This window comes from Balaenoptera musculus, chromosome 5 (assembly GCF_009873245.2).
Source record: "Balaenoptera musculus isolate JJ_BM4_2016_0621 chromosome 5, mBalMus1.pri.v3, whole genome shotgun sequence".
Classification (NCBI taxonomy): domain Eukaryota; kingdom Metazoa; phylum Chordata; class Mammalia; order Artiodactyla; family Balaenopteridae; genus Balaenoptera; species Balaenoptera musculus.
In genome coordinates, this window is record NC_045789.1 from 97,276,280 (window position 1) to 97,291,381 (window position 15,102).

Here is a 15,102-nt window from a genome sequence, read left to right on the forward strand (position 1 = left end):
CCAGTGACAACCCAGACGGCACAGTTCCGTGGCCTTTGGAGCTGATCTCTGAAAAACCTTTTCGGCAACGCTCTGCTCCACCTTTGAAGATATACACTGACTATAATATGCCACCTACTTGTAGTCGTTGATACAGCTATACTGGAAACCCATTTTCTGCAGTCTCTCTTCCAGGATTTTCACACTGCCTTCTCCACAGGATTCTCTGGAACACAAAAACATAAAAACTATCAAAATAAAAGAAGAAGAGGATGGGGGGAGCTGTTTCTATGTTAATTAAAAAATATTTTGACCGTGTGCTCCCTAGATGTTCTCCTCTCTGGAGAAATACGTGGCAAATTCTCTGGACCCAAAAGGGCTGCCAGCAGTCAAGCCGTGGGTGCCCAGGACGGGGGGGGCTCTGAACCTTCAAAACTGCCCGAAGTTTTGCAAGTCACACGCCTTCGGAGGGCTTCTGCCGGCGCATGCGCGGTGCGCCACAGGGCTCATCATAGCCCCACCCGCCAACGCAGCGCCGTGCTTGTGCACCGAGCCTGACCAAAGCTGAGGGCCAACCTGTTCAGCCCAGAGTGTATTAAGTTAAGCCTCAAATGGAAACAAAAACATACATGTCAAAAAATATTAGAAAACGCAAATAAACAAAAGGGAAAAAAACCCAAATCTCACATCACTAGAGATAACTGCTGCTAACATTTTGGTGTACATCATTCTAGACTTTTACAATATATTTATTCCCACAAGACTTTTAAAATATTACAATGTGATTGTGCTGCCCAACGCATTTTGTAATATGCGTTTGCCCATGTCTGTGTATATACATATATACTTCTCTGCCATCTTTTTTTTTTTTTTTTTTTACGTGAATGTTTGTAGCAGCTTTATTCATAATAGCCCCAAAGTGGAACGCTTCAAATGTCCATCGACAGGTGAATAGATAAATACATGTGGTACATCCATACAATGGAATACTACACAGTAATATAAAGGAACGAACCCTGGTTATACACAACTGGGTGAATTTCAAAATAATTATGGTGAAAGAAGCCAGTCGAAAAAGAAATCAAGGACTTCCTTGACCATCCAGTGGTTGACTCCAATGCTTCCACTGCAGGGGGTGCAGGTTCAATCCCTGGTCGGGGAACTAAGATCCTGCATGCCATGCAGGTGTCTGCCATCATTTTTAATTCCTGCCTGGTCTACCTTACATAATCAGAACACAATTCATAAAAGCAGTCGCCTCTTGTTAAAGACCAAGTTTCATTCCTATATTTCAATGTCACTGACACTACAAAAAAACCTTGTTGGAGTTGCATTTTCATACACAGGCTTAATTATTTGTTTCCTTAGCATACATTCCTGAAAGTAGGTTTTCTGTCACCGAGGTTCTGAATGCATTTTAAGGCTTTTGATGGCACTGCCACACTGAGCCCCATGTTGACCACCCCAACAGAGTATAAGATGTCTATCTCCCCACATTCTCATCAACAGGGATTCGTGCCCTCCCGATGGTCATAGTTACGTAGGGGGATTGATAAAGGCAAACAGAGGTGGGTACAGCACTGTCAGCTGTGATGAGTAGGTATGTTATTCACGTTGCAGACAGGATCCGGCCTCAGTTTACCTGGAGTGGGAAGGTGAACAGCTTCCCCACTATAAAATGAACAGAGAGGGAGTGTGCAGGGAGGAAATGAGCCATTGGAGGAAGTTTTCACAGAAGTGGAATTCTAGGCATTACGGGAATGAAGAGGGGAAGGTGTTGAGTGACATCGTGTTTTAAAACCTTGCCAAAATCTGGGACTATGTCCTTCTCTGGGCCAAGTTCACTACTTAGAATTTTTTGGTAAGCAATGACATGGAGGTTTCAGGACACCTAGACACAGAGCTCAGTCAATGGGTTATTTTACCTTTTTTTTTTTTTTTAAATAAAAGCAATCAAAGCAGTGCTAAACACAATTAGCTATCAGCCATGTGATTTTTCACTCTCTACGATTTTTTTCCCCTAAAATCTGAGCAGTTTGGGACCCTCATTTTCTTAGCTCATGACCTGCACCTCCATCCTGTGGCACAGATGTGGACAACCAGGTGTTCTGACCCCTTTATCATCTCTCCTGACACAGAAATAATGGGCTGAGATGACAATGAATTGCAATTTCCTTATCTCATTAAAAACAGATTCAAAGAAAACAAAAATAAACAAATGTGACCTAATGAAACTTAAAAGCTTTTGCACAGCAAAGGAAACCATAAGCAAGACAAAAAGACAACCCTCAGAATGGGAGAAAATATTTGCAAACGAAGCAACTACAAAGGATTAATCTCCAAAATATACAAGCAGCTCATGCAGCTCAATATCAAAAAAAACAAAAAACCCAATCCAAAAATGGGCAGAAGACCTAAATAGACATTTCTCCAAAGAAGATATACAGATTGCCAACAAACACATGAAAGGATGTTCAACATCACTAATCAACAGAGAAATGCAAATCAAAACTACAACGAGGTCAGAATGGCCGTCATCAAAAAATCTACAAACAATAAATGCTGAAGTGGGTGTGGAGAAAAGGGAACCCTCTTGCACTGTTGGTGGGAATGTAAATTGATACAGCCACTATGGAGAACAGTATGGAGGTTCCTTAAAAAGCTAAAAAAAGAACTACCACATGACCCAGCAATCCCACTACTGGGCATATACCCTGAGAAAACCATAATTCAAAAAAGAGTCATGTACCACAATGTTCATTGCAGCACTATTTATAATAGCCAGGACATGGAAGTAACCTAAGTGTCCATTGACAGATGAATGGATAAAGAAGATGTGGCACATATATACAATGGAATATTACTCAGCCATAAAGAGAAACGAAACTGAGTTATTTGTAGTGAGGTGGATGGACCTAGAGTCTGTCATACAGAGTGAAGTAAGTCAGAAAGAGAAAAACAAGTACCGTATGCAAACACGTATATATGGAATCTAAAAAAAAATGGTTCTGAAGAACCTAGGGGCAGCACAGGAATAAAGACGCAGACATAGAGAATGGCCTTGAGGACACAGAGAGGGGGAAGGATAAGCTGGGAAGAAGTGAGAGAGTGGTATTGACATATATACACTACCAAATGTAAAATAGATAGCTAGTGGGAAGCAGCCGCATAGCACAGGGAGATCAGCTCGGTGCTTTGTGACCACCTAAGGGGGTGGAATAGGGAGGGTGGGAGGGAGACGCAAGAGGGAGGGGATATGGGGATATATGTATACATATAGCTGATTCACTTTGTTATACAGCAGAAACTAACACAACAATGTAAAGCAATTATACTCCAATAAAGATGTTTAAAAAAAAAAAGATTCAAAGGACGATCTTTCTCTGATAGATACATTAAAACAACAAGCAAGCATAATATCTAGACAAAAAGCAACTTCTCACAGAAACAAGAAAAACAATACACATTGTTTTTCATGCAACAATAAGTATAATTTGTCTTCTGGGAAGAGAAAAGCAGATTCTGGTATGACTATGTAATAAGTCATTTGCAAATTTAATCTACTGCCCAAGAGACAGAAAAAAAATATCACTCATTATATGGTGAGTCTTAGGGGGTCCTGGCGGCCTGAAATGGGGAATTTGCTAAGATTCTTCCAGAACATTCTTTCAGTAACACGTCCCTTCAATGCTTTCCCCAATGTAGCTTCAATGTTCTGAAGGACAGGGCCCCAGCTGCTTCTGAAGCACCATCACGGCTGCACAGCTTTTACCAGGCTTGGCCTTATTGGCTTGTCTCTGAGCCAACTGGGTTTACGTTTTTTATCTTTAGTTTTGCCAGCAGTGCCCTTTGTTGATGAGAAGGATGAGTTCAAGTTTGCACTGATATCTGAGCTGATATAACCACTTGAGTTAGTGGCTTCCCAGAAAAATATGGATCATAAAAGTTTCCTTAGCCAGTTACCTGAGACCCAGCTGCGAAACTGGTTGTTCTCTGAGAAGAACGTCTTCATTACATGGTCCATGAGTCCATTCTGTGAACTCCCAGTGAAGCTTTTGAGCTTTAAATGACCAGGGAGAAAAACTGGCTTTGACCTACACAAATGACCTACTCAGAAAGGCTGAGAGGAATATCTGGATAAAGGAGATTTTCTCTCTGGGCTCAGGACTGACTCATGGCATTTCCAGAAAGTCAAGCCTTTGCCTTTCTCTGTCCACCACATTAGAAACAGAGAAGACTGTTGATTCCCCAGAAATGTAAATGTAAATCAGACTGGATCATATCACATCCAAGAAAAGCATGTTTGCACAAAGATCGTTACCAGCAGCACCATAACTTACACATTGGATCCGCCGATTTCATGCATAACCCAGATCTCAATGCGTGTGATTTTATCCTTCTGTAAGTGAGGAATTTCAAAATCTGCAAAAAACCTGAGAAACAGGAAAGACATTTCTTAAAGTCCTAAAGCAATATGATACTGTTCCCATATCAATGTTAGTAGACTTACACATTTGTTTTAAAGCTTTGGGGGTGGTACTTTTTAGCTTTAATTTTTAGGTTACTTATTTCATTCAGGCATTCATCAGCTGTTAGTGGTATAAATGTATGGACATGGTTCTGATCTCCAGGTCATTCAATTGTTTTTCTCTACCTGATCTTATAGAAGCAAGCATTAGACTGGGGATGTGGATGATTCTCTTAAGCCTCCATTAAAAACAACCAAAAAGGGCTTCCCTGGTGGCGCAGTGGTTGAGAATCTGCCTGCCAATGCAGGGGACGCGGGTTCGAGCCCTGGTCTGGGAAGATCCCACATGCCGCGGAGCAACTCGGCCCGTGAGCCACAATTACTGAGCCTGCGCGTCTGGAGCCTGTGCTTGGCAACGAGAGGCCGCGATAGTGAGAGGCCCGCGCACCGCGATGAAGAGTGGCCCCCGCACCGCGATGACGAGTGGCCCCCGCTTGCCACAACTAGAGAAAGCCCTTGCACAGAAACAAAGACCCAACACAGCCATACATACATACATACATACATAAAAAGAATGTAAGCAGACAAGAATATCATTAAAAAAAATTTTTTTTTAATTTAAAAAAAAATTAAAAACAAAAAAACAACTAAAAACACATTTTGGCATCTTTGTCTTACATGTTGGTGCTGCATTCTTACCCTTTTACAGGATAGGCTCCTGTTGGCTCTGAACCATTCAGCATGACATAGATCACCCCAGAACTATCCTTTGCATACTGCGAAAAGAAGCAAGCATTTTGAGTAAGCTAAGATGTCATTTTTAAGCTATGAAATGGTCAATTGTTTTTTAGATTGACAATTTTCAATACTGGCAAGAATGTGATAAATTTGGTATTTCATAGAGCCAGAGGGATGCAAACTGGCTTATCTTGGAAAGCAAATTGCTTTGAAATGTCAAAAACACAGTAAATCCATGCCTGGGAATCTACCATTATAAAATAATGCAAACTAGTATCAGATTCCAGCATTGTATCAGCTGGTGTACACTAACTTATGCTGCCATTACAAACAACCTCAAAATCACAGTGGCTTTAAACAAGAAAGATTTATTTCATGCACACACTACATGTTTATCACAAGTGTTTGGATTTGGGGTTTGGGTTTTGCTCCATATGTCCTTGCTCTGGGACCCAAGCTGATGAAGTCTCCACAACTGCAGAGTCACTGGTTATCAGGAAAGGGAGAAGAAAGTGGCAAATCACAGACCAGTTCTTAAAAGCTTCCAACCAGATGTCACACAGTCATTCCTACTCACATCCTATTGGCCAGTGTAAGTCACACATAAGTAACTTCAAGAGACAGAATGAGTGCAAACCACATGCTCAGAAGATGAGCCAGAAATACTTGGTAAACAGCACAAAGGATCACCTGGTGCACAGAGATGTGGGCAAAGATGTATATTGCAGCATGGTTTGTAACCAGTCTAAAACAGTCAACAACAGGGAAGGATAAGTCAATTATGGCACTTTCATGTCTGAAATATTACCCAGCCATTAATAAAAGTCTACAAAAATATGCAATAACATAGAAAGTGCTTACATTCAAAGCAAAAAGCAAGACTAGGTGGACAGAGCATGTGCTCCACTGTGTTAAAAATAAATAGGCAGAAGTCTGGGACTATTAGTCAACCCCTGAAATTCCCAAGGGACAGACAGGTCCAGAGAAGTTCCCAAATCTCCAGCTGAGAACACTACTGGAGCATATAATTTCCCTGATAAAACGTTTATTCTAGTGTGAAGCCGGGTTGGGGGGACGGCAGGGGGTATCACGCAGCTCCGTGACACGTGCCCAGCAGAGCCACGCCAAATGCCAGCCGCAACAAAGCAACAATGTACTCCATGCCACTCCTGTCTCAGATTGCTTCCAAGGAGGCTAACAGTCTCAGTTAAATCTGCAAATGTCAAGGTCTGATGACCACTATTTTGCCCTTAGGTAGCATGAATATGGATGATTAGTTTTCTTATTTATACTTTCTATAATTTGTCATTCTCTATCCTGAGCAGTTATTACATTGATGATAAAAATTTTTTTCATTAAAAAAATGCATGCAGATACAGTGAGGCTCTATGAAGTCATGGTCGAAAATTTGGTTTCTGGCTGCTGCCCTTAGCAGCTGGGTAATAAGTCTGATCAAGTTTCTTGGCCTCTCTCTGCCTCATTTTTCCTATCTGTAAAACAAGGGTAATAAGAGTCCCTACCCCATAGGATTGTAAACATCAAATCACTTAAAATAATGCTTAACATTTATTGAATACTTCTTTGCTATAGTTCAGACCCTCTCCTCATCACTATACTAAAGTATCTCTCATGTTCAGACTATCCAGCATATTCTAAGGGCTCATAAAATGTGGGCATGGTTATTAGATTATTAGATTCCCATTCTAGAGTTGAAGGAAATATAAGATGGTGGTTTGGAGCACACTTTGAAGTTGGGCAGATCTGCTGGGGAGAATATGGGGTTTTTTTTTTAACATATAATGTTGACATCACCCCCAAGTTGTCGTTATGATCCCATGTTCAAGTGATGATGCATCCACCGCCTCCCACTCCTCACTGAGGGGCTCGGGCAGCTCACTGCCAGCTGCCTGGAGCCTGCACCCCAGCAGAACCTGTGGGGAGTGGGCATGGACGGAGCGCTCCGACCGGAGCTGGCAGGAGAGCACAGGAATAAGAATGCTTCTGTCTGGAGCGGGTCCTCTGCTCAGATCCAAACTGCAGCTGTGGTGGAGGATTTGACCAAAGTCTCTCTCACCCTGATTAACAGTGGACCCAGTGGACACCTGGTGATCCAGAGCAGGAAGTAGGACCAGAAGAGACACAGATAGCCCTGAAAGGAGCTTGGTGGCAGTGGGTAGAAGGACCTGACATTCACCAGCCTCCTAGTCAGTACAGCTAACAGTTCATAGTTGACTGCTTTGCTCAGTAGTTGAGCTAAGGACTGCACCCTCTTTATTTGGAATCTTTGGTCTAACGCTGGTGACAGAAAATGTAAGCTGTCGTCACTGGCATGTTATAGCTACCGATAGCTATCATCAACTCTGGTGACAATATCCTCCGAGAAACAGACCCACATTTAGGGGACCATTTCTTCGTCTCCAGTTTATCCCTGGTCTCCTATTGCCTCCTCTTCAGTTAATATCAACCTTGTGCACATCTCTGATGCCCACTTCTAGATCTTAGGGGTCCCAGGCTCTCCTATAAAGCAGGGGTTACCCCACTTCACACCTCAATCAAAATCACATTGATTTGAACTACTAACAACAACCACAACCCCAGAGTAATAATGACTGTTTAATACCTTCTTCGGGAGCTAACATTCAGTATTTTTCTCTGTACCAGGCATTGCATTAAGCATTTTAGCTTCTTAAATCCTCACCCCTTTATGGAACAGAGAGCGTGAATCAGAATGTTGCAAAGGTAGAAACTGAGACTCAGAGAAGTTTAGTAATGACCCAATGGCCCAGCCTCTGAACCCTCCTGTCCCCTGTTCACAGATCCCACACCTGCTCAGCCGCCCAGCCAGCCATCCCAGGATTACCTGGATGGATGCACTTTTCCAGTAAGAATCCACAGGATTGTTTTCACAATCTTCTGATGTAGGGCAGGATTGGTAGTCGAGTCCTACAGGGAAAACAGACAAACACATTTTATTTCAAAGATTATATCAAGGAAGAATTAATTGAAAATATTCGTTGGCTCCGCAAAATATACTGAACCTCATTCTACATAATGTGTATGGGCTTAACATTCATAGTTCTGCCCACCCAGTCTACAAGGAGCCTGGTGAGGAAGCACCCAACCCCCGATACAAAGACATTTGTCACTGTGCTCGGCACAAACGTGAGGAAGGCGGAGAACTAAACAGCTGGGTGAATTCTCTACTGGAGCGCTAGCAAGTGATATATATATATCCAAAAATTATATATAATATTATATTATACATTGTATCCATATTAAAAATTATATATTAAAAAATTGATATTTATTACATATATAACTTTTTTTTTTTGCATTGTTGGGAGAAATGCCTTCTCCAATTAACCCAGGTCTTAGAAGTAAATACAAGAAAAATAGACCAAGAAAGTAACAGTCCTTAACCAGAAAACAGAAATTTTATAACATTTAAAATATAGAAAATGTTAAAATGTATTACATTTTAAAAAATTTTAAGGACAAAATTCAGCAGATAGGGCTTCCCTGGTGGCGCAGTGGTTGAGAATCTGCCTGCCAATGCAGGGGACACGGGTTCGAGCCCTGGTCTGGGAAGATCCCACATGCCGCGGAGCAACTAGGCCCATGAGCCACAATTACTGAGCCTGCGCGTCTGGAGCCTGTGCTCCGCAACAAGAGAGGCCGCGATAGTGAGAGGCCCGTGCACCGCGATGAAGAGTGGCCCCCGCTTGCCACAACTAGAGAAAGCCCTCGCACAGAAACGAAGACCCAACACAGCCATAAATAAATTAATTAATTAAATAAATAAACCCAAAGTTTAAAAAAAAAAATTCAGCAGATATATAATGGGATTTGTTCCCCATTTACTCTATAAGAAAAGGAGAAAGTGTTAATTGACAATTCGTTCCAGGGAGAACCAAGCAGGGCAAAATGTGAACTTCTTGAAGGGAAACACATGGAGCTTCCTTGCTCCCTCTGGGTGCACCAGCATCTCGATGTGCTCCCCAACTTGGAGGCTCCCTAAACCCCATCAGAGAGGGGTTTTTATGGAGATTTCATTATGTAGACATGATTGATTAAATCATTGGTGATTAACTCAATCTCCAGTCCCCCTCCCCTTCCCAGAGGACAGAGGATGGGGCTGAAAGTCCCAACTCTCTAATGATGCCTCTGTCTTTTTGGTGACCAGCCCGCATCTGAAGCTATCTAGGGGCTCCCAACCACCAGTCATCCCATTACCATACAAAAGACACTCATCGCTCCTCAGAGTCCAAGGGTTTCAGGAGCTGTGTGCCAGGAACCAGGGGGACCAAGACCAAATATTAATTTGCAGTCTCCCTCCCTTCATGATCTTTCCATCTCACCCCTCCTCCATTCTCCCTCACCCTCTGTAGGATCATCAAGCTGAGGCTTCCTGGTCTCAGTCCATTGGAAGAACGGCCATGTCCATTTGATCTGCACCCTGCCATGCTTCCCATCTCACGCAGAGTGAAAGTCAGCATCCTCAAGATGTCCTGTGCTGTCTGGCCCTCCTTCGTTCCTCTAGCCTCACAGTCTACTACTTGCCTCTTCACTTATTGCCTGCCTTTCTGTTCCTTAAATATGCCACACACACTCCCACCTCAAGGCCTTTGCACGTGCTGTTCCTTCTGTCAGGAAATGCTCTTCCTCAAGTCCTTTAGGTCTTTGCTCAAACATCAGCTTCTCAGTGAGGCCTTCCCTGGGCCTGTGTAAAACTGCAATGCTTCCCTCTCCCCTCCTCACCAGCCAGCACTCCCTACCCTCTTTTCCCTGTTTTGTTTTTCTCTGTAACCTTTATAATCTTATGGCGAACTGTATACATATGTTTTTACTTGCCTGCTGATGGTCTTATCTCCACCCCTGCCCCTATAACGTAAGGATGAGGTATTATTTTCCTGGTCTATTCTCTTGCTGCCTAGAAGAGCAAGGACTGGCACGGAGGAGGCACTCTACACACTTTATAGATGGATGAATGAATGGAGGAGCAAGAAACAAAACTGAGCTTAGGTTAACTTTTTTTTTTTTTTTTGGCCATGCTGCACGGCATGTGGGATCTAAGTGACTCCAATACCCAGGGAGGAAGAACCTCCAGTCTTCACGAAGGGACCACCTCCCCCGACCCGCTTTCCTTGCTGGCCTTCGTCCTGCTCAGCCTTCAGGCTCATCAAGAGCTAGAGCCGCCAGGAAGCTTCCCGAGGCTCTGGTCTATGCCGGTGTCTCCCTCTGCTACTCCCTAGCTCTGGGTCGTTCCCGCCTCAGAGCACACCTCTCCACACTCACAAAGCTACATGTTTCCTGAGGGCAGAGACCGCTGTATCACCAGCTCCTAGCGTGGGAGCTGATGAATGAGGAGCGTTTTCCTTACCATCAGGCCAGCCCCTGTGACTTTAACTTTCACTGTGATTTTGCCAACTACAAAATTGGCACTTGCCATCTACCTCTACAAGGATCAAATCATGAGCCGCTGCAGCCGCTGACCTTCAACACCCCCTGAAAGGAGTTCAGGGTGGAGATCAAGCATGAGGCACTCTGTGCTCTGGGAAGAACTGGCAAAACGGGTCTTTAGATAGTTAAGATATTTTCAGGAGATTTTATGAGCCCAAGTCTTGCATCTCCTCATATCTAGGAAAGTACTAAAATCACTAATGGTGACATCTGTTCCTTTTGACTAGCAGCAGGTCTCTGCCAAAATGTGTACCTGACCGCACACACCCACCCCCTTCACTAAAATCATACATAACAGTGACTTTCCCCCTACCTCTCTGGAGCAGTTCTCAGAGCTATCTGAAGTGTCGTCTCCCGGGCTATAGTCCTCATTTTGCCCTAAATAAAGCTTAACTCTCAGCTTTCACGTTGTGCTTTTTTTTTTTAAGTCAATAATTTGAATCTCAAAATATCTGCTGGTGGCCTGGAGCAGCTTCAGAATCAGTGAGAAGAGGGGAGAATCCTGGCCCTAGTTCTTCAAGTCATTTAACCTCCCAAAGCCTCAGTTTTCCCCTCTGGAAAATGAGGATAGTGAGACAGAGTCATGCAGGACCCTGGAGTCAGACTGTCTGACTTTGCTGTTTACGCGCTGTGCACTCCTGAGCAAGTTTCTCAATCTTGCTGTGCCTCACTTTCCTCGTTTGTCAAAACAGGAATCAGGATAGGACCTATGCCATGGGGCTGTTGCAGGGATTAAATGAGTTAATATCCATAAAGTGCTTAGAACAGTACCTAGCAAAAGATAGATTCTCTTTCTCTATTATCATTGTTATTATTTAATTATTATTATGACCACTTTACCTGAGAGGATTTGAGGGGGGCGGAATCCAAAGAGATAAAAATGCATATGAAAGCACTTAGCACAAATGGCAAATGCATAGTAAATAGGAACCCTGACTTTTCTTGTGATTCATGCAGAAGTCTTACCAGAGGCATTTTTCTGTCGACACCAGCTCAAGAAATCTCCAACCATGCCATACAGAACATTGCACAGTGGCATAAAGCGGCGGCCGTTCTCCGCATAGCTGGTGACAAGGAGGTGGTTGTTTTCCCAGAACAGGGACTAAGGAAAAACCAACACAAAATGAAATCAAAACTGATTTCTTCAGGCACAGTATCATCAAGACAAGTCAGGCCAACCATTTCTCATTCACCTGGGACTTGCCTCACAACAACTGAACCTTCTTTGTCTTTGTCTTTAGTTACCCACTCAGAGAGTGCTACCAGCGCTCTTTTCTTTATTCCAAGGGTATCATGCAAATGTTAATGAAATATTTTCCCAGCAGAGAAAAAATATAATACATACATACATGTATATTTTTTCTAGTAGTTATAGATAGATAGTTTTTTTTTTTTAAATCAATGGACCTGGGTTCAAATTCTGGGTCTGTCATATACTAAATGTGTGATCTTGACCAAGGCATGTAATCTCCCTGTGCCTCAGTTTCCACATGTGGAAAATGGGGAGTATGACCCCTTTCTCTTCTCCCAGAGCTGTGGTTAGGATGATATGCAATCACAAAATGAATTCCTAAAGGGTAAAGTGTCTCAAAAATACATTACCTTTATATTATACTTTATAGTTTCCACTATGAAGTTACAATGTTTTCACATAATAATAATAACTCAAGGTACTGTTCTAAACAAGCAATTTACGTAGATGTTCTCATTTACTTTCACTGTATTAGTGCTTAGAGTGCAGACAGAATACAGACATGTAAACCACATGATTATATGTTAACCAGTTTCTTCAAGAAACTGGTCCTGAATGGATATAATCTTAAGACCTGTTAAGAGGAGGTATTGGTCTCCTGGGAGGCTACTGACATAGAGGGTTTTCTGAAGTACTCAAGGTTCAGGCCTTTGGAGCCAGTTAGGATGGAGATTGTTCAGAACTGGCCAGGTGCAGAGGCCCCGTGGGAAAGGTGTGGTGACTCACTGATGTTCTTGTGGTTTCTGCACTGACTTCTTGACTTACGAAAGTTCCTTCTGCCCAGGACTGGCAGGAGACCCAGGAGCACCGTTGAAGACAGAGCCACTTTCCCACCAGAGAGCCTGGCGCACATTGTGAGTTGGTTGCTTGGCCTGGACACTGTCTGTCTCTATAGAGACAGAGCAACGTTTTACCGAGGCGAAGGTAGAGTTACCTTGTCTCTGGGAATGGAGTGCCTGGAGAGGTTAATAAAAAGGTCGTAATCTGAGGGAAGCACGGAACAGGGATCCTTATCCAGCACCAGTTTAAAGGCTTCCCAGATGGCTGTGCAGTTCTTGTCCCTGCGGAAAAGTACAAGTTTAAAAGAGAAAAAGAAAAGAAAAAAAAAAAGACCACATTCCAGTGTGATATATTTCCGTTTCTCCAAGTTTTTTACTAGTGATTTTGTCAAATATCAACTCTTCAGAACTGGGCATACAAAAAAGACAAGAAATTGTCATAACTCTTGCATTAACCCCAATTCAGAAGAGGAAGAAAAATAACTTTGGTGATGGATTTAGAAATCTGACAGTGGAAGTGTCTTTCAGAGGTGCAACACACATTTCTTAGAACTTAGAACAGGCTCACAGAGACAGCAGAAAATGCACAGAGCTAGACGGTGACAATTCCAATAAACCACATGGGCTGCCAGCTTCAGGTGCCCCTTCATTTAGACACAGGTCCATCCTGGGGTTGGGGGCCAGGTGAGATCAAGTGGACATGCAAGACCCTGTAAAATCAGGAGTGAGCACAGAGTGTGGAAAAAGACTGTTCCACCTCCTGCTAAGGCAGAAAGTATGACTTCCAGGGTCTGCTGCAACTCCTTAAGTCCAACCTAGCTTTCTAAAACCATTTCCCACCCCATTTGTAACTTATTTCTTATGCTGGGTGGTAACATGGGTGTTCCCTGTATTATTTTCCGTTCTTTTTTATTGGCCTAAAATCTGTCACAATAAAAACAACTGGCACAAGAGAGGGACTTTATGAAAACAGAAAAAATGTGTCCAAGGAAGGAACAAAAATTAGTAAGAAGCACAGTGCTGGCAAGAGAGACTCAAACTTTAAAAGTCCTCTAAATTAGAAGACCTGAAATTTGAATTCCCAAAGTACCTGGGGAATTGCAGCTGGAAATTTGAATTCCCAAAGTACCTGGGGAATTGCAGCTGGAGACCATATTCCTGGGTCTGATGGGTTCTGGTTAACCTTACGCTGGCTGTCGTCCAAACTCACCGCTACCTAATCCTCATCCACTCCCCCCGCAACACCTGCTGCATTTTTACACACACACACGCACACACACACACACCCTTCACCTCCAGATCCCACCCAGTGCACCCTCCCCAGTAGATTCCCCATCCTCCTTCCCTCTTCCCCTCCCCCTCCCTTTCCTCTCCCCCTCCGTTCCTCTCCCTCTCGGGCTCCCTCCCCAGCCGCCGCGCTCACCGCAGCTCGGGGCTCAGCACCGCAATGTACTCCGCGCAGCGGCCCAGGAAGATGCTTTGCAGGTGCGGGGTGGTGCCCTGCCCGCTCCAGCGCGCGTCCGCAGCGCCTGCAGCGCCTGCAGCGCCCGCGGCCGGCGGCAGCAGCACGAACAGCAGCAGCGCCGGCAGCGGCCGCCGGGACCGCGCGCACCCCCGGGCTTCCATCGCAGGCACTTTGGGGGTGCCTCCCGGACTCGCCTCCTCCCGTCGCGCTGAGGTGGCTCCCCGAGCTGCCGCTGGGCAAGATTCTCGCCCTACCGGAACCTGCGCTCACTTCCTGTCTCTCTTTCTGCTTCAGCTCCGGGACTGAGTTGGGACATTACCGGGGGCAGGACTATTGCCCTCGGCTAATCACGGCCGGAGTCCACGAGGTGGGAGGCCCAAAGAAGAAGCGAGGTTGGAGAAGGGGTGAGGCGAGTTCAGTCCCCCGAAGGAAGATTTTTCTGGCTTCAAACTATGACAACTTTAACAGACACCCACCCTCTTTCTCACTGGCTAATGATGAGTGGACGGTGTTTGTTTTCAGGAAATAATAACCACAAAAGTTAATGTGTATTGAGCTGTTACTATGTGCCAACCGCTTTACAAGCATAATTTTCATTGCCTTTTCACAATATCCCTCCGAGCTAGGTTTATCACTCCCATTTACAGGTGAGTGAATTCAGGGAAGTTAAGTAGGTTGTCGGAGGTCACAATCTCCCTTCCAGATAGATGCAAAATTCCAGAGACAATCAGTGTAGAGATCTGAGATTAACAGAACTCACTGGAGGGTCAAGTCGTCAATTTCTACGGTAGTGATAGCTATGTGCCTGGCAGACGTGATAAATGTGGGAGGCCTGTGGGAGGTAGGGTGGAGGGTTCTGGAATATTTTATTTTAATCTCTCTTTTCTATTTTTAAAGTTTATAACCAAAACTCTCATTGTCCTGTCCAGCCCCTCCCTAACTCGAGTCCACTTTCCAGAAA

The 15,102-nt window shown here is 44.0% G+C and overlaps 1 protein-coding gene across 4 annotated transcripts in view; it reads right to left on the reverse strand.

Moving 5' to 3' along the window:
• Positions 1-14,426, reverse strand: part of BST1 (bone marrow stromal cell antigen 1) — a 28,813-nt gene extending 14,387 nt beyond the window's left edge. For 2 of the 4 annotated variants that reach the window (XR_005019910.1, XM_036852090.1), the window contains exons 1-7: positions 14,100-14,425; positions 12,832-12,958; positions 11,612-11,747; positions 8,046-8,128; positions 5,147-5,223; positions 4,320-4,412; positions 119-205 (exon numbers count right to left, since the gene is read on the reverse strand). Coding sequence is in view for 2 of the 4 variants with exons in the window: in XM_036852090.1 (XP_036707985.1) it covers positions 119-205; positions 4,320-4,412; positions 5,147-5,223; positions 8,046-8,128; positions 11,612-11,747; positions 12,832-12,958; positions 14,100-14,302 (806 nt within the window). In the remaining 2 variants the exon portion in view is untranslated. Of the gene's footprint in view, positions 1-118; positions 206-4,319; positions 4,413-5,146; positions 5,224-8,045; positions 8,129-11,611; positions 11,748-12,831; positions 12,959-14,099 lie in introns of all 4 variants that reach the window. The other 2 variants (XR_005019909.1, XM_036852092.1) reach the window with 1 other exon arrangement.
• Positions 14,427-15,102: the final 676 nt, after the last annotated feature.